This window comes from Neofelis nebulosa, chromosome 8 (assembly GCF_028018385.1).
Source record: "Neofelis nebulosa isolate mNeoNeb1 chromosome 8, mNeoNeb1.pri, whole genome shotgun sequence".
Lineage (NCBI taxonomy): Eukaryota > Metazoa > Chordata > Mammalia > Carnivora > Felidae > Neofelis > Neofelis nebulosa.
The window spans coordinates 93310912-93335326 of record NC_080789.1 but is presented as its reverse complement, the minus strand read 5'-3'; the positions used below and the strand labels follow the sequence as shown (position 1 = coordinate 93335326).

The window sequence follows — 24415 nt, the reverse complement described above, 5'->3', positions numbered from 1 at the left end:
ATGTGTGAAAGAGTTTGAAAGAATGAGAAGGTGGCAAAAAACTGCTCTATAACCAACACTTCCTAATACGCAAACTAAGACAGTATCAAATGTGTTAAAGAATAAGGAATATAGGGGCACCTGGGTGGCTCAGTAGGTTAAGCGTTCGATTCTTGATTTTGGCTCAGATCATGACCTCGCAGTTTATGAGTTTGAGCCTGGTGTCAGGATCTGCACTAATAGTGCTTGGGATTCTCTGTGTCCCTCTCTCTCTGCCCCTCCCCAACTCATACACGTGTGCACACACCCCCCCCCTCCCACACACACTCTCTGTCTCTCAAAAATAAATAAATATTTTTAAAAAGGAGTGAGGAATATAAATTTTGTTAATGAGCTAGTCTGGGCTTCTTTGCATGTGAATGGCCTTGATCTAATTTTTAAAAGAGCTTATATAGCAAGAATTATTCCAGACAAGTAGAAATTTGATGTTCTATATATAGCAACAACATATGGGAGCATTCATAAATTATTGATGTAGCCTTGGACTTTCATCTTCTAATCTTTTATTGCCCAGTTCTGACATTTATGCTGATAATGTTACTTTCCTATGTTTGTAAAGCAATATTCATTTCATATTCTACTTCAGGTCTTGTCTAGTTGCCCTTGAGGAAAGGATAAGATTTATTATTCCTTTTTGTAACTTGGATTTTGTTTTTCTCATTTTTTTTCTGATAATCAAGTAAAAGCTATGAAAAATGCATTTGAATTTGCTCCATTTTTGATAAATATTAAAGAACTCAAACCATAATGTCCATATGCCCTAAACCAAAATTAAGCTTATTGGCTTCATATAGTTCTTACTCTTTAAAAAACAGCCATAGAAATAATAACACCAAATAATCACACACTACTAACAATTATCATTACTGCTATTGTCATTCTGTTCTCTATTGTCTGCCCTTCGGACAGGGAAAGCCATTCACAACCACTCCACCTGTGCCTGTCTTAGCCCAGAAAACAGGAAACTCTGTCCTCCTGGAAGTATTTAAAACAGATTCTGCCTTCTTTTTACTCCTTGCTCACTTGTCCTCCCACAAAACGGGAATGACCTAGCTAATTGGAGGAATTGTAGAAAAGAGTGATTTGTAGCCCAGTCTCTTTTCATATCTGTCTGTATGTGGGGCCAACAATTGTTCTGCCTGCTTTCTGTCGCCATGCTTTTCCTAAGCCCCAGCACTTTTTTTGTGTACTCTTAAATATTCCAGTGAATTCTCCTAGCTGTCCTGTAGGACAAGACGGCTCTACATAAAGTCAGCTTGGAACAATTGCTATTACACTATTTGCAAGTGTAAGAAATATAAAATAGGAAGGGAAGTATATTATCATACCATATAAGGAAAGAACATACCTGGATACTGAAAATTCAGAAAATGAAGATGTGTATCTTGGATCCTGGCCTATGACACAGGGTATATAACCTTTTGCTGGATAAGCTCATAGGAAAGTCCAACTCCTCTACAAAGGGAATTGTTTCCAACACACCCTTCTTTTTAGCTTCAAAAATTATACCTTATGTGAGGGGGGGTGGCCTGGGTGGCTCAGTCGGTTAAGCTTCTGACTTCAGCTCAGGTCATGATCTCATGGTCTGTGAGTTCAGGCCCTGTGTCAGGGTCTGTGCTAACAGCTCAGAGCCTGGAGCCTGCTTCGGATTCTGTGTCTCCCTCTTTCTCTACCCCTCCCCCACTCTCACTCTGTCTCTCTCTCTCTCTCTCTCTCAAAAATAAATAAACATTAACAAAAATTTTTTAATTATACCTTATATAAAAATATACCTGTATGAGAAGGGAATTTTCTGGGGAGAAAAAAATTGTACTACCTGCCTGTCACTCTACCTGACATATAGTGGGCAATGTAAGGACTACTAATTATTCCCTAGTGTCCACTCTCTTCTCCCATCTAGAAAGAGAAGCCCCTACGTGTTGGATGAACCAACACAGATGGAGACTATATTACTCTGGTGTTCGGTGTGGCTATATGAGAACATTCAGGCCAACTGGACAAAGGCAGAAATTATCTGTTTAATTTCAGAGTCACTTCCTTAAAGACAAATCATCTTTCTTTGCCTTTGTACAGCTGTAACAAGAACGTGGAGGTAAAATCAGCTTCCACCACACAGATATCTGACACGGTTGTTCAATTCTTCCTCTTGGAAACATTTTCTTCATTTGGCTTCCAGAACACCATAATATTCTTATTTTTCTTTTCCCGACTTAACTGCTTTTTCTCAAATCTTTGTTGGCTCTTTCCATTCTCCTCACACTGAAACTGCACAGGGATCCACCAGTCCTTACTCCTCTTCTTTATTTGTAACTACTACCTTGGTAGTAGTCTCTGTCTTACCTATTGTTTTCTACATCTTGGTTAATAATTAGGCCATCTCTTCACTCATAGGCCAAACTTTGGAGATACGCTTGGCTGTTGCACAGCATATCCTATCTACCAGAAAGTGTTGCTTCTATGGTTTACACCCAGAATCGGGCTTCTTACGATCTCTAATGCTACTTGATCCAAACACCGTCATCTCCAATCTGGATTATTCTAATAACCATTCCAGTCCCTTCTTCCGCCAGATCTCCAAGTATTACAGCCAGAAGAATCCTTTTGGCAAAAACCTTCCAAAGCGTACAAGATTTCACAATCACCTACAAGGACCAACAAAATACGGCCTTCCGTTTCTTTGCTAACCTCATTTCCTAATTAAGATCTCCCTCATTCTGTTCCAGTCACAACACTTATTTATTCCAAGAGCACAATTTGCAATTACCACCCCAGAGCATTTACAATAGCTGCTCTCTACCTGGAATTCTCTTCTTTCAGAAATCCACACGACTCATTCCTCACTTCATTTGCTCAAATGACACCTTCTCACCTTAACCAACCCTATTCAGAAAGGGTACTACTCCAGCTCACACACTCATGTGCGCACTTGCATGAGCACGCACCTGAAATGCTCCCTGTTCTCTGTCCCTACTGCATTTTTTTCAAGTAACATTTATTTTTAGCAAAATGCATTATTTATGCATGTATTTAGATTAATAATTGCCCCTCCATACTACAATATACGTTCCAAGAGGGTAAAAATTTATGTCTGTTTTGTTCCTGATAAGCTACGAATAATACGAAGCACACAGCAGGCTCTCAATATTTGTGAATACATAAATACATGAGCAAAACCTTCCACCCAGTACCAGCGCCTCCTCATGTCTAGCCTATTTTGGGAGAAAGAGAAAAGCTTTTATATTATTATAGCCATTTCTATTATATACTAGTATACATTGCAACACCAGCATCCGATAAATCTTTCTTTTCATTTCCCTAGCGCTGTCACAGACATCAGTTTCCTCAACTGTAAAATAAGGTGTTTGAACTAGATGATTTCTAAGGTTCTTTCAAACTCTCAAGTTGCACATTCTTGATACGTGCATAGATGCCAAGGGAAATAGAATCCATGCAAGGTGATGAAGAAAAACTGTCTAGGTAACTCCAGCCAGGCACATGGGGTTGAAAAACGTACTAAGAGTAATTCCTTTCTTATATTAACAAAGCCTTACCATATTTAATGGAGTAAATAAAAAATGAACCAAATCTGCAGCACTCGGATTCTGGATATGAGACTTCAGTTTGGCCTGTAGCATTAAGAAACCAGACAAACAGATTACTATGATGTAATCAAGCAAAAAACAGACACTCATGAAGGTCCAACACAGACTCAGAGGAAGAGTTCTTTACTACTGCTTTCACTTTTAGTGTATTAATCAGGCTAGGTAAGTCAGATTAGGGGAATTTAGTTTTTAAAAAGTTAGGAATCATTCCTTTTTGATAATTCGCTTAGATACATAGGTTTTACTAGCTATTGTCCTAATTAAAGAAAAATCAAGACACACATACCAAAAAACCCACAGGAAAAAGCTTATCTCTTAGTTTAATCAATAACATCCTGGCTAGGCTTTGATTTCTTTCATTTGTTTCTTTTAGTTATATATAAATAAATTTCACCTACCAGAAGGTTAAATCCATGTTTAAACTTTTGTAAACAGTCAATAAATTCATCAGGAGGAGGAGGTTTTGCCCGCAGAGTTAAAACGCCCTCTAAAAGAAATAAATGGGAAGGGGGACAGATGAAAGCAAAGTTCTAAGAAAATACATTAAATGAAAAAGTAGAAGAACACATTTGCGTCTATAAAATTTGATGATCATACCAGATACCACGCTGTGTAGCTACTCTACCACATGTCATAGACTAACTGCAACAAACTAAGATGATCCGACATTTGAAATGGATTCTTCTATCCTTAGGCACTACCAATTACTCATCAATTCCATAAACGTATACTGTAGCCTTTTTATGTCCCAGTTACTGTGCTTATCATTGCAAAGACTATAAAAATGTATCAGTTATGGGGCCTCCGGGGGGCTCAGTGGTTAAGCATCTGACTCTTGATTTTGGTTCCGGTCGATTTCACGGTCATGAGACTGAGCCCCTCCCTCATCAGGCTCTGTACTGAGCATGGAGCCTGGTTAGGATTCTCTCTCTCCCTCAGCCCCTTTCCCCACTGCTCTCTCTCAAAATAAATAAATAAACATTTTTTTTTTAAATGTGTAAGTTATAGGCCCCACTCTGTAGGGCCTTAAAATCTAATGGAAGACATGAATCAGATAAGTAACAAAGATACACCAATGAAGTACTATAGAAAGAGACTGCACCTGGTTGGGAGTTGGGAGGATGTACACCTAAAAGATGTTTCACAGGGAAAGTAGCCTTTAAGATGAGATTTGGAAAGTCTGTTACATGGCAATTTGGTAAGAAAATGTCATGGTTGGATAAAAACAGCATAAGTAAAAAACATGAAAAAAGGAAATTGTATGTACATGAAACAACAAACTAAAACAAAGAAACACGAGGATGGAAAAGTAGATCAAGGTTAGATTATGGGTGACCTTGACTGCCAAGGGGAGGAGTAGACTTAACAGAACATGGAATTAACATGCTTTTCAGAAGAACAAAGTGACCACCTTAGAGCTTTAAGACAACTGTCCTCCCAGAATAAAAAACTGGAGGCTTGAAGACTACTTAGAGAGCTGGGTAAAAACGATCACAGTTTGAAGCAGACACTAGTTATGAAAATGAAAACAACTGGATATAAAACACAGTGAAGGAGCATGTGGGTTGCTCAACCGGTTAAGCATCGACTCTTGATTTTGGCTCAGGTCATGATCTCATGGTTTGTGAGATCAAGACACATGTCAGGCTCGCCGTTGAGCATGGAGCCCGCTTAGGATTCTCTCTCTGTCCCTCTGCCCCTCTCCCCTGTTCACACACTCTCTCTCCCAAAAAGAAAAAAAACAAAAACAAAGGAACAAAAAAAACCCCAACTCATTGAAAAAATAATATTGATGTTGGCTGTAAGCTAGAGAATGAAATCATACAAGAATCTGTGGTCTAGAATCTGGGTGACCAAAAGGACAGAACACACTTCATAAAGAATACAGCAGGAATAAGAGGTGTGAGACATAAGGAAGCAATAATACTTAATCTCAGAATATAAGGAAGTGACGTATATATCCAGATATACACATCTGGAAGACAAGTCTATACAGGTCACATGCTTATGATATAGACATGAGCTAGAGAAAGACTGGAAAGTCATGTGTCATGAAAGGGATATTTATTTACTATTCTTTTATGTATTTCATTATGTTCTACAATTGCAAGCTTATATATTTTGAAGCCATTTTAAATAGCTAACTACAGCATACTCAAAAACTGCTTGTATGTGACCTGAACATATTGTTTGGGAGTTCTGTGATTAAAAAAAAAAAATCAAATCCACTGACATTTGCAACTATATTAATGAGAAAAATCAATCCTTCTAACAAAATAATGAGGTTCTATATTTACAATAAAATACATCCAATTATGGGAAGAACAGAGCTATGACTTTAGCAGACATTAATTTTGCAGTCACTAATTAAAACTATAAACAGATGGTCACCAGCTGCACCTCAGAGTCTCTGTGATTTAGGTGAAGTATCCTAGACTCTTTCCTTACCATAGCCAACTTCGAACCAAAATGGACTTTTCCCTGGGCTCATCTTAGTCTCTGCCTAACTTCCAGGTGCTATCCCAAAATAAAAAAAGGGACCTTGGCACACTGTCAATGGAGTTTTGCTGAGCAGTTCACAAGGGCAGAAACTCTGCCTAGCACTGGAGTTCTCAAAGGTCTTTAGAAGATTAAGAAAATCCAACTTACCTCCTGGCCCTTTCTTTTTACCTTTCTTAGTCTTCTTCCTTTTAGAAAGCTCAGAAAATGCTTCAGCTGCTTTTTGGAGTTTTGTGATAAAAAATTCAATATCATCCAAAATGTGGTTTAATATTTGCTGGAATTAGAAATTACAGAATGAAATGTAAAACAAAATAAGACAATTTTTTGCCTTGACTTTATACTGTCAGTAAAGGAAAATTAGAAAAAAAAATACCTCCTACATACAAATTTTAACTTTAGCACTAATTCCAAGAAAAGAATTAAACTAAATATATCTATACCTGTGGCTGAAGTCTTACATTCACATTTTTCTTTAGTTTAATTTTGTTCTATTTTCAATACCATCAAGAAAGCATTCACAGTATCTATTCAGATTATTAATTATTTTCAACTACTCTAATTTTCTCATAGTGCTTCTTCCACATAAAGTTAGGGTAAAAATTTCTAAGAAATATCTTGTTAGAAGAGCACTAAGAATTTTTGTTTTTTTTAATAAATGTCCCAATAAAGTACCGACAGTATTATTTCATGGAAAAAGGTATACAGAATGTTGTATAACCTAATAAACACATAGATAATTATCCTAGAATAGTCATTAATAAGAGTTTCTACATGGTTAAATAGAATCAATGATGAATTATGCTTTCAGGGGGGCGCCTGGGTGGCGCAGTCGGTTAAGCGTCCGACTTCAGCCAGGTCACGATCTCGCGGTCCGTGAGTTCGAGCCCCGCGTCAGGCTCTGGGCTGATGGCTCGGAGCCTGGAGCCTGTTTCCGATTCTGTGTCTCCCTCTCTCTCTGCCCCTCCCCCGTTCATGCTCTGTCTCTCTCTGTCCCAAAAATAAATTAAAAACGTTGAAAAAAAAAAATTAAAAAAAAAAAAAAAGAATTATGCTTTCAGGGATTATTGGATGAATTTTGATTATACTACAGTCTTAGCTGACTTTCTCTACTTTGTGTGAAACCTGACATTCTTCTAATTTAAAAGACTAGAAATCGGGATTAAATAAACTTCTAAGTGTAATAAATAATGGTGTGATATAAAAATGAAGTTCCAAACTTCAAATTCCTCTAAGTATTTGTTTACAAATAAGCTAGGAATGTGTGTATAGTATAAAAATAATTATATTACGATCATATGTTGTTATTACATCACAGGGCATTCTCACTGTATAAGTAAACTACTATGGACTAATAAAAATAAATACAGCCTTATCCTTTATAAAGAGTTAAAATTTACATTTTATTTTTTAGGAATTATAAAATATTTTTTAATAAATGTCATGAAGATATATTTAAAAGATATTTCAATTATGAATTACAAACTATGAAAAAGTTAAAATCCCTCAAATCTGATAATTCAGTTTAAATTCCTTTGCAAACTAGTTAATATGCTAGTTTTCTATCAGAGCCCTATTCTACTAAATATTGGCATAAAGGCAAAAAACAGTTAAGATAAATAATTCAAAGGGCATAACCACCAATGGAAAGAGAAAATATACTTTCCACAAAACACCTTTACAAATCAACTTCATTTTCCCTGTTGATATTTTCTCCCCTTTAAAAAACAAAACAAAACAAAAAGCCAATGATCTAAAGATGAATGGTAGACCTACCACATCTCTGTCAATTCGGGCCGCCATCATCTCAGGCGTTTCTTCCTGCTCATGATACTGCCTTGGCTTCTCAACTAAAGAAAGGAAATCATTAAGTCTTTCCACCTGTTGCCTGAGCAGTATCAATATAGGCAATGGAACATGAAAAGAGTACCATTTACAAAAGAGAACACCTTCTTTAGATACAGAATCAAAATTGCTTGTCATCTATGAATGACATGCACTCTTGCTACCACTAAAAAAGAAGGACTCGGGCAGAGCTTTCAACCTTCACAATGCTGATTCACCCTGTAACTTCCCCGCTATTCTCCCTTCTTCCTGACAGCTGCCTGTGGAACCAATCCTAACTTCTCATCCTATAATTCCTACAGAAGAAAACAAGTACCAACTCACATTTAAGCACCTACCCGTCAAAAACTGGCCAACCATTTCTAACACAACAAACATCCCAATTCTTACACATTCCAACACTTTGATTATAATAAAGCTTTGGGGGTTCTGACAGTAAAGTCCTTTTTAAAATTCTGACAGTAGGGGCACCTGGGTGGCTCAGTCAGCCAAGCTTCCGACTGCAGCTCAGGTCATGATCTCACCTTTCCTAAGTTCAAGCTCCACATCAGGATCTGTGCCGACAGCTCAGAGCCTGGAGCCTGTTTCAGATTCTGTGTCTCCCTCTCTGTCTCTACCCCTCCTCTACTTGTGCTCTGTCCTCTACTTGTGCTCTCTCTCTCTCTCTCTCTCTCTCTCAATCTCTCTCAAAAATAAACATTTAAAAAATTTTTTTAAATAAAAAATAAAAAAATTCTGACAGTAAAGTGCTTTTTATTTATTTATTTAAAAAAAATTTTTTTAATGTTTATTTATTTTTGAGACAGAGAGAAACAGAGCATGAACAGGGGAGGGGCAGAGAGAGAGGGAGACACAGAATCTGAAACAGGCTCCAGGCTCTGAGCTGTCAGCACAGAGCCCGATGCGGGGCTTGAACTCACGGACCGTGAGATCATGACCTGAGCCGAAGTCAGATGCTTAACCGACCGAGCCAACCAGGCGCCCCAGTAAAGTGCTTTTTAAAATGTCATTAAGCTTAAAACATGCAATGTTGGGTTCACTGACTTAAACTTTAAAAGTATAAATGCCCCACAGGATTTGTAAATTAAATAATAGATATCTTAAGAGCATTCAAGATATTAAGTTAGCTCATTGAGCTAAAGCATGATGTTAATTGTAAGGTCATTATCATGATCTCCTTCCTGGTTAACACTACTACTAAACACAGATACTTCTACAAACATTTCACAGTATATGGAATAAAAAAACCCAAAAACTGTACAGATGAAACAGGAAAAATGTACCATCAATAATGGAAATACAACTCATAATACATCATGACTCATGATATTCAATATAGAAAACTATAAAAAAATACTCAAAATTCTGTATTGCTATGCCTTTTTATGCCTAACTTTTCCCCAAAAAAGGAATAGGTACCCCCCACACACACAAAAGAAGAAATTACAGAGTCTTATGAAACTTAATTAGTGGCTGTAAAGTACTTTAAGATAATTAGAATTTACATTCATGAAATCTTGCCAGTTAAATGCTGTTTTGCATGGGTTAGCTACTTCCTTGGGTATTGTATACTACAGAAAGCAGCAAGTTGACCTTGAGATATAGCTAGTAGGAACTCCAGATAGGTCCCAAAATGTCACTTGGCAGGTGAGATAAGGGAGAGGTGCAAAATCTTGCAGACTTTTTCATCACCTAGGACCCCTTCTGCCACTATTCTACAGAGACCAGTTTTAGAAGTCATGGGTAAGGCTATGTCAAGGATTCAAAGGAGATTTTAGCCTGAGTCAGCCAGAACTTGCAGAGGGACCAAAAGATACTTCTTGCCGGGGGGGTCACGGAAGCAGGGGAGCGTGCAGTGGATTTCCAACTAAAAACTGGCCTGGATCCAGACAGAACCTCACATGGGTAAGTGTTATGTTCTATTTGGTCTAGTAGGAAATCAGAAGTTCTGAAAACCGTTTCTTACTCTAATTTAAATAGATGAGAATGCACAGCATATTTTAGACAAAACCTAATGAGAGCCCACAAACACCCCAGGAACAAATTTTCTCTTTTCTGTAAATTATATTAGTTTTACAGATGTTTTTACAATTTTATTCAGAATATTTGTAAACTTAAGATGTCTTATCCTTCCTCAACTTCAAGGAAGACCATTTTGATTCTCTCAAAACCCACATTTCTTCCGCCAAACAGCAGCAACAACAAAAGTACCATAAGAACAAAAAGTAAAAAACACTATAAACTCCTACCAGTTTTTTTAAACACAAAATTTTACCAAAAAAAAGCATCAACAGAAATTTACCTTATAAATTTCTAAAAACAGAAATTGTTATAAAAGTTAAAGTAAGTAATCCTGTTACTTCACTTTTAATAAATGGATGTTTCAAAGATTTCTTTCTTTCATCTGTTTGGTAGCTGGGCTTATGTGTAAATCTCTAAAAATAACTTCAAGGATACCAAAAAACAAAACAAAACAAAACAAAAAACTAAATAAAATGGAGAGCATTTCAGAAATAAAATGAACTCCATTTGGCAAAAGTGAGACCAACCACACATTATGTGTACTACACTGCAAGAGATACTGTTAGAGGCGTTACTTGCTTTCAGATTCACAGCAACCCATGAATTATTATCCCCACTTTACAAGTGAGATTGAAGCACAGAGAGATACTGTCCAAGGTCACACAGTAGATCCTGGTCTTATTCCAGAGTCTAACTTGCAACTCATCAGATTCAAAATCAAGCCCAGTGTCACTCATTTTGGCCACCAAGTTCTATTGTTTACCTACCCGGCACATATCCTGTATGAATAATGCTTTATTAGATAAAGGATAAGTGATTTAAGAAGTCTATTGTACTGTGAGGCAAAAGAGTGAAGCTTCATCAAATTCAAACTTGCTGGATCACAATTATTAACCCTTATAATGAAGACACTGGACCTAACAACATATCATAAGGCATTATCGGTCATAACAATTTCATATTTGGCAAGAAACATTCTGACATGTAAAATGTTACACTATGTTCTATGCTGTGATTTGTCTTTTAAAAAGAATACCAAGGTAAAATGATGGTGCCCACAAGGGCCCCTTTGACAAGCTTAGCCAGATGGAGAACGCATTTTACTCTTGTCCTAATACTACCCTGATATCCTTTTCATGAAAACACAACACTTTTTCCAAAAAGGACAGTGGTAAGGTAATAATAATGGAAAGAATTTTGAAGTATAGTCTTTAAAAACAAACTGGTAGACTCTTGTTTGGTATATATCATGTTACCATCTTTTTGTTAGCTGAGTCAAACTTCCCATCTTTGATCGCATTTAAAAAAAAAAAAAAAAGGGACCGTAATCCTAACACCATATTTATTTAAATGACTGGCCTGAACTCTCGTATACAATAGTCTTATAGTGTCCAAGGCTTAAATTTCTTTTCTAAGTTTTGTTTCAATTAAAAAAGCTAACCTCAGGCTTTAGCTCAGAAATCAGCATCAGAATTTGAAAGCAAGAACTATGTCACAACCCATAATAAATGTTCAAGAAGTAGCAGTTCCTAGAAACACTCACAGTCCCCCTGGTCAGCTGCCCACGCAGACCAGGCTGCCACCCGACTTCTAACATCCACCTGGGTAACAGTCCCAGGGGGCACTGGGGCAGGAGCTCTTGGTGGAGGCGGTATACCAGGGTCTGCTTTTGAAATCATCCTAAAAAAGACGAAAAAAAAAAGAATTTTTTACCATCTTACTTTCTATCAATTCTCTCAGTTTATGGTATTAGTTCTTCAACCTTAGGAACAATGCAAGAGGTAGAACAATAAGGGTTTCCTAGCCATTTCATATTATATATATTTACAAATGTACATCAAATACAAAAACATAGGAACATTTTAATTCAACTGATCACTAGGTTTAATTTTTTTTTCCCGTGTCTCCCGTGATTTGGAAAGGCTGTGAACTAACTATATTCCTCATATCTATTTGTACTCCCCTAGGCTGACCTTCCCTTAAATTGTCACTCATCAGTCCTGACTCTCTTGGACAACGCACGTGGGAGAGAAGTCTTCTCAGAGAAAGACCAGAAACATGGAGGGAAAATGTGCACACATAAACCCATAAACCGACAAACTCAGAAGAGCAAATGAGTTGAAATCACAGGTTGTAATCTCTAAAATATACCTTCACTGCAGGCAATCTTTCTAAATCTTTAGAGCAAAAAACAAAACAAAAAACCACAAATGAAAAAACTTTTCTAACAAACAGAACAATTCTACCCCCCAATCTCTTTTAATGATTTTACCTCAGGGCTTCGGGCCGCCTCTTCTGTTTCCCTCCTTTACTGTCACTGATTGCACTTTCAATGTCTTCACTAATGAGGTTTGCCTGCAATGGAAGACAGGAGGTCATAGATTTTTCTTGTCTTGATATGTAGGTTCAAACAACAACAAAAAAAGGGATTATGTTTCCTGTCTGAATCAGTAAGTGTCTTGACACAAAAGAAGTGTTTTCTTTTTTTTAAACGTGCTTTCCAAACATGACTCTTGTGGTTTTTTGATGGTGAACTTTATAATGGCCAAATTTATTTATTTATTTTGTTTATTTATTTTGAGAGGGAATGCAAGTGGGGGAGGGGCAGAGAGAAAGGGAGAGAGAGAATCCCAAGTAGGCTCCACTCTGTCAGCGCAGAGCTCGACACAGGGCTCAACCCCACGAACTGTGAAATCATGACCTGAGCCAAAGTCAAGGGTCGGACGCTTAATCAACTGAGCCACCCCGGCGCCCCAAAGACAAAATTTAAAACGCGAAGAAATTTTTAAAGATTATCTAGTCCAGATTCCATTAGTTTAGACACAAGTTATCCTTGCATAAAGGCAAAGAGGAGAGGGATTTGCATGTGCTGGAAGTATAGGTATATGCAGAAAGCATAACTGGGGGAAAATCTCTGCCTAAGGAGAAATGAAGGAAATAGAAGTGAACGCGTGAGGAACAGAGCTCCTTTCCCATTCTCATCCTCAGGCTCCAGTGGGCGCCTATTAACCTACTGCAACGTATCACTCAGACCCAGCAGATACTCTCAGTTTAGAACAAATACACTATAATCATGGAATGAACTCCCAACACTAGGTTGTATCCTTTTGTATCCTATTTTGTCATTTCAGATAAAAGTTAACTTTCTCCAAACAATTAACTTCTCTAATACTCTCCCAACAAGAATATCTGACTGGGTTTTCTTGAGAAACAAGGTAAGATTAGTAGCAAAGAATTTTATTTACGGCCACTGATTATTACTGCATATTAGATTCTTGCTAGGATGTACTCATCTTCTATTTTTTATTCCTGCTGGTTCTCTGTAACTATGTATGTTTTTCTCAAATATGTATGTTGTATATTCCTTTACCATAAGCACAGATAATCATAAAATTTTAGAGCTGAAAGGAAACTTGAAGATTAATATGTTCTCCTTGTTCTATAATTAATGAAACTGAAGAATACTCATGATGGCTTGGCCAAGGTCACATTCCTAAATAATTGTGAGGGCTAATGCACCCTAGTTCAGTGTTACTGCGATAAGAACGATAAGAATATCTTACTTTCAGGAAGATATAATAAACATTCTGCCAAAGTCTCTCTATTACGCAGGATGTTAAGTAAAACTGAAGATGCCTTACGAGCAATTAAACACCAACAAAATGGGCAATCTGGAAGAAATGGACAAATTCCTAGAAACATATACACTACCAAAATTGAAACACGAAGAAATAGAAAATTTGAATAGACCCATAACCAGTAAAGCAATCAAAATAGTAATCAAAAATCTCCCCCCCCAAACAAGAGTCTAGGGCCAGATGGCCTTCCAGGGGAATTCTACCAAACATTTAAAGAGTTAACACCTGTTTTCTTGAAGCTGTTCCAAAAAAATAGAAATGGAAGGAAAACTTCCAAACACTTTCTATAAAGCCAGCATTACCTTGATTCCAAAACCAGACAAAGAGGCCACTAAAAAGGAAAACTATAGACCAATTTCCCTGATGAACATGGATGCAAAAATTCTCAACAAGATACCACCAACTGGATCCTCAAATACATTAAAAAAATTATTCACCACAACCAAGTAAGATTTATACCTGGAATGCAGAGCTGGTTTAATATCTGCAAAACAACCAATGTGATACATCACATCAATAAAAGAAAGGACAAGAACCACATGATCCTGTCAATAGATGCAGAGAAAGCATTTGACAAAGTACAGCATCCTTTCTTGATAAAAACCCTCAAGAAAGTAGGGACAGAAGGATCATACCTCAAGACCATAAAAGCCATATATGAAAGACCCACCACTAGTATCATCCTCAATGGAAAAAAAACTGAGAGCTTTCCCCCTAAAGTCAGGAACAAGACAGGGATGTCCCCTCTTGCCACTGTTATTCAACATACTATTGGAAGCCTTAGCCTCAGCAATCAGACAACACAAAGAAATAAAAGGCATCAAAATCGGCCAGGAGGAGGTCAAACTTTCACTCTTCACAGATGACATGATACTCTATATGGAAAACTCAAAAGATTCCACCAAAAAACTGCTAGAACTGACCTATGAATTCAGCAAAGTTGCAGGATATACAAATCAATGCACAGAAACCGGTTGCATTCCTACACACCAATAATGAAGCAACAGAAAGAGAAATCAAGGAATTGATCCCATTTACAATTGCACCAAAAACCATAAAATACCTAGGAATAAATCTAACCAAAGAGATGAAAAATTTAAACACTGAAAACTATAGAAAGCTTATGAAAGAAAGTGAACAAGACACCAAAAAATGGAAAAATATTCCATGCTCCTGGACAGTTAGAACAAATACTGTTAAAATGTCAATACTACCCAAAGCAATCTACATATTCAATGCAATACCCATCAAAATAACACGAGCATTCTTCACAGAGCTAGATCAAACAATCCTAAAATGTGTATGGAACTAGAAAAGACCCAGAATAGCACCAAAGCATGAGGCATCACAATCCTGGACTTCAAGCTGCATTACAAATCTGTAATCATCAAGACTGTATGGTACTGGCACAAAAGCAGACACTCAGATCAATGGAACAGAATAGAGACCCCAGAAATAGACCCACAAACGTACGGCCAACTAATCTTTGACAAAGCAGGAAAGAATATCCAATGGAATAAAGATGGTCTCTTCAGCAAATGGTGCTGGGAAAACTGAACAACGACATGCAGAAAAATGAACCTGGACCACTGTCTTACACCATACACAAAAATAAACTCAAAATGGATGAAAGACCTCAACGTAAGACAGGAAGCCATCAAAATCCTCAAAAAGAAAGCAGGCAAAAACCTCTTTGACCTCGGCTGCAACAACTTCTTACTCAACACGTCTCCGGAGGCAAGGGAAACAAAAGCAAAAATGAACTATTGGGACATCATCAAAATAAAAGGCTTCTGCACAGCGAAGGAAACAATCAGCAAAACTAAAAGGCAACTGACAGAATGGGAGATGTTTGCAAACAACATATCAGAAAAAGGGTTAGTATCCAAAATCTGTAAAGAACTTATCAAACTCAACACCCAAAAAAACAAAGAATTCAGGGAAGAAATGGACAAAAGACATGAATAGACACTTCTCCAAAGAAGACATCCAGATGGCCAACTGATACATGAAAAAATGCTCCACATCACTCATCATCAGGGAAATACAAATCAAAACTACAATGAGATACCACCTCACACCTGTCAGAATGGCCAACATTAACAACTCAGGCAACAACAGATGTTGGTGAGGATGTGGAGAAAGAGGATCTCTTTTGCACTGCTGGTGGGAATGCAAACAGGTGCAGCCACTCTGGAAAACAGTATGGAGGTTCCTCAAAAAATTAAAAATAGAACTACCCTATGACTCAGCATTGGCACTACTAGGTATTTATTGAAGGGATACAGGTATGCTGTTTTGAAAGGCCACAGACACCCCAATATTTAAAGCGGCACTATCGACAATAGCCAAAATATGGAAAGAGCCCAAATGTCCATCGATAGATGAATGGATACAGAAGATGTGGTATATATATACAATGGAGTTATTACTCAGCCATCAAAAAGAATGAAATCTTGCCATTTGCAACTACGTGGATGGAACTAGAGGGTATTAGGCTAAGCAAAATTTGTCAGAGAAAGACATATCATATGACTTCACTCATATGAGGACTTTAAGATACAAAACAGATTAACATAAGGGAAGGGAAGCAAAAATAATATAAAAACAGGGAGGAGGACAAAATATAAGAGACTCTTAAATACTGAGAATAAACAGAGGGTTGCTGGGGGGGCTGTGGGAGGGGGAATGGACTAAATGCGTAAGGGGCATTAAGGAATCTACTCCTGATATCATTGTTGCACTATATGCTAACTAACTTGGATGTAAATTTAAAAAATTAATAAATTATTGGAGTGCCCAGGTGGTTTAGTTGGTTAAGCGTCTGACTTCAGCTCAGGTCATGATCTCACAGTCAGTGAGTTCAAGTCCCGCATCGGGCTCTGTGCTGACAGCTCAGAGCCTGGAGCCTGCTTCAGATTCTGTGTCTCCCTCTCTCTCTGCTCCTCCCCCACTCGTGCTCTGTCTCTCTTTGTCTCAAAAAGGTGAATAAATGTTAATTAAATAATAATTAATTAATTAATTAATTTAAAAAACTGAAGATGCCCAGGAACCCTGAATTTCCTATGGGGGGGGACTATCATATTTCTTTTGGGGAAGGGGATATCATATTTCTAAGAAAAATTTTACTACAGAAGTGGGCAGAGTTTAAAATCCTCTAATAAAGAAGCTTGAAAAAAATAAAAAGAAACTTTATAACTCAAAAGTGATGTTGCAACATGACCCATATAAAAGAAACCACATCATACTTCATTGTGTTTATATTTTCAATGTCTCAAGGAAAAAATGGCCTCATGGAGAATATGGCACTAATGAGTAAAAACATATAGCTGCATATATGGTACTTGAGCTTTTAGTTACATAAAACAATAATTCAGTAAATGTTTCAGACTCATCAATACTACCATCCCCTATCAGATAAAATAAGTCCTTTATCCTCAGAATTGAAATTCAAAAACTCTACTCAGCACAGTAACTATTAGTTTCAGGGTAAGTTTTAAAACACTGAGGCAAAAAAATAAAAAATAAAAAATAAAAATAAAAAATAAAACACTGAGGCAAACACCAGATTTAAAATGTCTTTTAGCTTAGTCCTCTGTTTTCAAAATATTTTAATTTTATTTCATTATAATTTCATTTTTCCAGAGAAAATATACACTTTCATACTAATTTCATACTTAACAAATCTAACCTTGCACATTTTTTTTGTATATTTATTTTGAGAGAGAGGGAGAGAGGGAAGGGCAGAGACAGAGGGAGAGAGGGAATCCCAAGCAGGCTCTGTGCTGTCAGTGCAGAGCCTGATGCAGGGCTTGAACTCACAAACAGTGAAATAGTGACCTGAGCTGAAATGAAGAACAGGAAACTTAACCAACTGAACCACCGAGGTGCCCCTAACCTTGCAAAATTCTTAATGCCCTTTATGACTTTCAAAAGGTACTATATAAAATTTTGATGAACATCACATATGTAATCTACCTAATGCCACAGTTCAAGTAAGGTTTTTAGAAAGTCATCTAAACATAAATTTAAAAAAAAAGAAAATTATAAAATATCCTGATGACAGTCTATCTATCATGTCAAAAAATACAGAAAAGATCAAGTGACACTTTATGCTAATCTCCCAGCACTTCTTTATCAGATAAAAATTACCTGTATGTTTTATAATATAAAATCAAAGTGATAAATCACTGCCTTGACAAAGCGCCAATCAACTCAACCCAAAATGATTTCCCTTTTGGAGAAATAAACTCATGAAATAAAGATATTCAAGGTTGATGATAATTTCTTTTTTTTTTGGTTGATGATAATTTCTAATGTCCAACAAAGCACTGCAAGTCATAATCATTGAAAATTACAGTGTACTTTGAAATACAAATCTTAAGGATATAGCATGTTTTTACTGGTAACTGTGCTTAACCACTTTCACATTACCACTTGGGGATTACATATCTTGAGCAATTATTCAAGACACATAATTAAAATTAACTTTAAATCTATATCATGGGAAGTGTCTAAGTGTTTCATCGCAATAATCCATGTTTAGTGCAGAATAAAATAAGATGGTATGATTACTTACTGTCCATGAAGTATGATTCTTGAAGAATCAATTTTTAATTATAAGTCCAAGTAACTCAATGAAGAATTTAATATATTATCTGTGCCTGCTTTTTTTTTAATAAGTAGAATGCATCTTCCTTCCTTCCTTCCTTTCTTTCTTTCTTTCTTTCTTTCTTTCTTTCTTTCTTTCTTTCTTTCTTTCTTTCTTTCTTTTTTATACCACTCTATCTCCTCTTTATTTCCTGGAAGCCCTCAGGAACATACTAAGGTATTTGTTTTCCTTACAAAATCCTAAGAAACTAAAAATCCACCAGTCATATGACTGCAGTAGATAATCCAAAAGCTGTCAGAACATCTACTCAGAGGGGAAAAAAAAAAATACACCATTCATTTACCTTAATCTCATCACATTGGAAAAGATGAAGATCTGGCTTGTTCTGAGTTGGCTCTTTGCACACCAGGGCAAGAACTGAATCATAGTTACAGGAATGCATCACAGCTTGGCAGTGCTGGATTGTGTTTAAAGGAAAATTCTCTAGTTCATTCTATAAACAAAGTAAAAACAAACTTGTCTTAATTTTTATTGTATAAATATAATCGATTCCACAAAGAGCTCTTGGCACTGTACACATCATTTTTAAAGTGTGTAAATCATACTGACAGTGAATACGAGTAAACACCTAGGGTGGAGAGGATGAGTAGATACAAGGTGACAGCAGAAAACAAGGTGGGGCCAGAAGGTGAGTGGGAGAAAAAGCAACAAAAAGGAAATATTTAGCAGAGGAATGCAGTTATCTTCTTAATAAACAGAAGAAATACTGAACTTGGTAATATTGACTTCCTTAGGTTATGGAGTGGAGATGATGCCTTTAAGAGAAAAAGAAGTAAACTGAGGCCTCTTTCCAAGATTATTCCCCATCTTACATGGTATTTTTCCCCCTCTGGCTATATAGTGTCAGAATTTTTTTTTACTTGAACATTGAACAGTAATACTCAGTCATACACAGAAGTCTCTATCTTCTGTGACCATAAATGTGGGGGGCTACAAATAATACATCATTTGTACATTTTTTTATTTCAATGAATCTCTCAGATGAAAAGATTAAAAATATCTATATTTATTTATTCCAGCCCAAAATATCAAACAGCTGGGCCAAAAGGATCTCACTAAAAACATATATTCTTCAAAGTGATTAAGATGTTCGGTAGTATAAAAGTGAATACTCTTTAACCTATAAATAGCCCACTAAATAAAATACTGATAGATTAAATAATTATTTCTTAAACAAATGAACTTTCTGTTCACAATCAGAATTCTGAATTTCATGAGATAAATTTAAAGTGTCTATTGTTAGACTAATGCCTTTATACAAATAGTAAGTGGGTCATGATGGGAGAAACAGTGATTTTTTTAAGTAAAGAAAATACAATATCTCCGATAAATAAAAATAAATTAATAAAAGTAAAAATAAAAAGCATCAACTTTTATTACAGGCGGCACATATACACATACATCACACCATAGATTCATTCTAAATTCTGATTCCCTGACATCCAGCGAAGGCAAAACAAGAAATACTGGCTCTATCAGAATAAAATGCAATTTCTCAGAGTACCAGGGAAATAACAAATTTTCTTTCTTTGCAAAAGTTAATTAAATAATATCCCTTCCCTAGAATTACTTGAAACCATGAGGATCGGAGAGGCACTCAGTTGCTATTTTCTCACAGGGTACGATGGATGTGACTGGTGAAAGAAAGGGCAAATTGTACTCCAAGACCCATCAGACAGAATACGCTAAAATGATTACAACAGTTGGATTCTTTACCTTCACAACTCAAGTGCTTCTTAAATGATGGGGCTCAGAAAAGTGCTGTTTCAGGAGCTCCAGCATCTTACCCGCCAGCCTAGTGCAAAATAAAGGCGCCTGCTACATGGCTGGGGAGAAGGGAATACGTACACACAGACACACCTCTTCATCCCAGGTCACTCATTTCCTGGCATATGGTTTGGCCTAGCAAGTAACTGATAGATGTCATAAAGGCCCAGTGGGGGCCTTGCTTCAGTGCTCTGAATTGTTTTTGCCACTTCCTTCATCTCATCGTTTGTGGTTTAAATAAAACAACAGAACAGGGATCCCTGATCTTTAGTTTCAGGAACTAATTTTTTTGTGCATGATGTGTATGCAGTATTATATTTCTTCTTTCAAATCACTGACAAAATATTTTATTTTATCCAACTTTCATCCACTTTTATACAGTATGACCTGCTTGTAAATGTAAATACCTGTGGAACTTTCTTACAAGTAAAATAGTCCAAATTTTACAAACTTACCTTTGATTCTAAGTCAATCAGGCTCACAGCTCTGTCATCCACTTGAAGAATCATATCTTGAGTCCACACTTTGCCCTTGGCATCAAGCAATTTCAGCTTCCTTATTCCATCATCCACAGTTATCATTGCATCTTTCCGATCCAGAACAAAGGTAGTCAAGTGCTTATGATTGACAAAAAGGAAAAATATATATAACACTCACAGTCTCTTAGTACACGTTTTCCAAAAGAAAGCAATGGTAACCTCATTGAAGTCGGTGAGTAGAGTGGTGAGGAACCAACACAAAGCACCTACAACTTCATGGCTATCTTACTGAGATAATGAAGTCAAGCCAGGTTTTGTTGAATAGAGGCAACAGTGCCTTGAGTCATAAAATACCTAAATCTGCTTAATACTGAGCCATGTCAAGCTACATAAACATAACATAAATTCTAAACAGCTTAAATAACATTCTCTTAAAACCAATCCCTCCCATTTTATTTCATTTTGGTTACTTAAGTGCTGAATACCAGCAGGGAAGCTACACTGCAGGTGGAAAACTACAGACATTGATAAATGAGAGAAGTAGTTGACTACTACTATAACAACTGTCAAAGTCTTCATTGAACTGAAACAAAATTTTAACGTTTATTTATTTTTGAGAGAGAGAGAGAGAGAGAGAGAGAGAGAAGAAGAAGAAGAAGAAGAAGAAGAAGAAGAAGAAGAAGAAGAAGAAGACGACGATGACGACGACAGCGGAGGTGGAGGCAGAGGAGGAGGAGAAAGGGAGGGAGGGAGGGAGGGAGGGAGAGAGAGACAGAGAGGGAGGGAGGGAGGGAGGGAGGGAGGGGCAGAGACAGAGGGAGAGAGAATCCCAAGCAGGCTCCAGGTTGTCAGCACAGAGCCTGATACAGGGCTAGATCCCACGAACTGTGAAATCATGACCTGAGCCGAGATTGAGAGTAGAAGACTTAACCAACTGAGCCACTCACACATGCCCTTAAATAAAACTTTAAATCTAATTAAGCATGCTTGCTATGGGTAGAAAACTGAAAATAAGAGCAATTTAAAATTTACTCCCTACTTAAATATTTTCTATTACAAACAAAAGTCACTAAATAGATTCCACTCAAGAGCAAATATAGCTTAACAGATAACAACACAGGAAACTAATAAGAAACCACTGTTTAAATAGGACTACTAACGACTTTAGGTAAAATCAAAAATAAAACCAAACCACTCTGTGAAACCACCAAAGGCATAAGTTCAAGATTCTATAATATAAAATAGAAGCCTTTGTCCTGTTTTTAACCAAAATAAGGCTGGCAGTAATAAATGAGTAGTTATTTTAATTTACTCTCTATGAAAATAGACCCCAGACTAACAAGATACTTTGATATTTTACATCTAAATTTTGCAAAACTCTAAAAGAAAAAAGGTGAACACAATTCATAGTACATCATAGGAATACAATAAAACATAATTCTGATTTTACTACCAAATTTTTATGTCCCTCAAGGTTCATTCTACATTTTAGCAAACGTCAAAACATCTTACCTCAACACGGTATTGGGATGTGTCAGACACGCTGCTGACACTGTCCCGGGCATAACTCTTCCTTTGCTCTGAAAGAGAAGTTGAAAAAGCCATTATGTACCCACTAAGAGGCTAAAGCTTGTGTACCAGGGCCTTGTGGCCATCTCTAAAACCAGTCTAGCTCACGTATAAGTATAGCAGCTGACAAGTCACTGTTGGGTGGTGTATCTGAAAACACTCATTATTCACATTAAATGAATAAGCCACCAGAAAGCTTATTTAAAAAGAGTTATTTAATTAAGGGCTTTATTAATCAGATACCTACTGTTTGGCAAAAAAAGATGAAAACTGGCTTATAACTCTCATTTTTTAATGTGTTGAGAACACAACAGAATTGCAAATACTGTCACAGATACTGTATTCTGTGAGTTAGACTATATTATCAAAATAATGGCCACGACAAGGAACATCTCCTTTCACAACATCCAAACTATGGAGAGTGTCAGAGGAGATTCAAAACATGACTCAATCATACCGAGTGCCATTAAACTTTAACAGTCTCCACACAGCTACAGAACAAACAAACATGATGCTCAAAACTGTAGATGTCAGCTGTTAGAAAATACAAGAAAGTCAGGTGGAAAGTCACCACACCACACTATTTAAAAAGCAAAAATAAACCTTTATTTTCTTTTGTATAATGCTGCAAAACCAAAATACAATATAAAATATTTTGTACATGTTACTTTCTAATCAAGGAACTTGCTTATTTGTAAATTCAGAGCTGCCCTATTTTTCCTAAAGCAGAATGCTATGATGAAAAAGAACCCTAAGTAGGAACCAGGAGATTATTGACTCTAGCTTTGGCTCCGTCACTAAGCAGGACACTAAATTTGAGCAAGGTGCTTAGCTCTGGACCTCAGCACTCTTATTGTAAAATAAAAGGGTTAAATAAGATCAAACCTCAAAACTCCTACAGTACTAATATCCACACACACGCACATGCACACACACACACACACCTTAACTTTCCTGATATCTAATTGTTTTTCAAATATAAATATGTTTCTTTCAGTTGATATGAAACCTCTAGACCTTCCTACAACTTCAGAGGTTGAAAAGTTCTGCTGAACATGAACTCAAACCAAGTACAAAATATAAAGCACATATACAGACCAAGAATGTTAACAGAATTTTTTAAAACTTTGATAAATTCTTATTTCATAATATATATGAAAGTAATTATCTTTTCATTTATATTTATCTGAAACTGAGATGAAAAATACCTATGTCCTTTATATTACATCAGTCTGATATTATTCTGGTATACTCTATTTTTGTTTTTGCAGCATTAAAGTTACTTAATAGAAACAGACACACTACAAAATTCAGTATCTGCTACCTTTCTTTTTTTGTTTGGATGATGACCTGAAGAAGTATGATCCATCCGTTCCTACCAAAACAATGTGATCAAAAAGAAAGATCTGGTTTCACCTTAAATTTTCTACTCCAGTATACAAAACATAACCTTCACGTACATGACTGTAGTCTACTTATCAAGAAAACAACCATGATTCTTCTGATTCTTAGCTGAGAATTAATCAAGGTGAGATATTAACAAATAGATAACTGTTCTCAGGAGAACCACCGAAATACAATATGTAACTGAGGAACATTTCTGACAAAAGCACTTTTAGAAATAATTACTATTTCTTTTTTTTAACTAAAAAATGTTTTTTAATGTTTATTTATTTTTGAGAGACACAGAGACAGTGTGAGCAGGGAGCGGCAGAGAGAAAGGGAGACAGAATCCGAAGCAGGCTCCAGGCTCTGAGCTGGAGGCTCAGTTCCAGGCTCCAGCACAGAGCTCGATGTGGGGCTCGAACCCACAAACCGTGAGATCATGACCTGAGCCAAAGTTGGACGCTTAACCAACTGCGCCACCCAGGTGCCCCAGAAATAATTACTATTTCTAAATAGTGTTGTATGTTAAGTGATGAATCATGGGAATCTACCCCCAAAACCAAGAGCACACAGTATATACTGTATGTTAGCCAACTTGACAATAAATTATATTAAGAAAGAAAGAAAGAAAGAAAGAAAGAGAAAGAATCACTATTTCAGAATCACTAGTTTATCATTTTCTAGCACAACTCTCTATGGCAGACTCAGAACATGAAGGTGGTTCTGTTTCCTGTGGTCTGACCTAGACAGCAAAAGAAATGGCAATGGTTGCCATGGTATCCAGTTGTGATATGGCAACCCCAGAACATTCAAATGCTTCACTGAGTCTTTCAGATAAGTGAAGCCCAATGGCATGTTTTGTAATTCAAGTTTCTCATTATGAAGTAGTAAGAATTT

General features: G+C 36.6%; 1 protein-coding gene across 2 annotated transcripts in view; it reads right to left on the bottom strand.

Moving 5' to 3' along the window:
* EPS8 (epidermal growth factor receptor pathway substrate 8) overlaps positions 1-24415 on the bottom strand; it is a 120063-nt gene that overhangs the window by 38165 nt on the left and 57483 nt on the right. For both annotated transcript variants that reach the window (XM_058743575.1, XM_058743574.1), the window contains exons 4-12: positions 22076-22143; positions 20540-20701; positions 18601-18750; positions 12280-12362; positions 11551-11687; positions 7917-7990; positions 6291-6417; positions 4040-4128; positions 3591-3665 (exon numbers count right to left, since the gene is read on the bottom strand). In XM_058743575.1, the coding sequence (XP_058599558.1) occupies positions 3591-3665; positions 4040-4128; positions 6291-6417; positions 7917-7990; positions 11551-11687; positions 12280-12362; positions 18601-18750; positions 20540-20701; positions 22076-22143 (965 nt within the window). The remainder of the gene's footprint in view (positions 1-3590; positions 3666-4039; positions 4129-6290; positions 6418-7916; positions 7991-11550; positions 11688-12279; positions 12363-18600; positions 18751-20539; positions 20702-22075; positions 22144-24415) is intronic.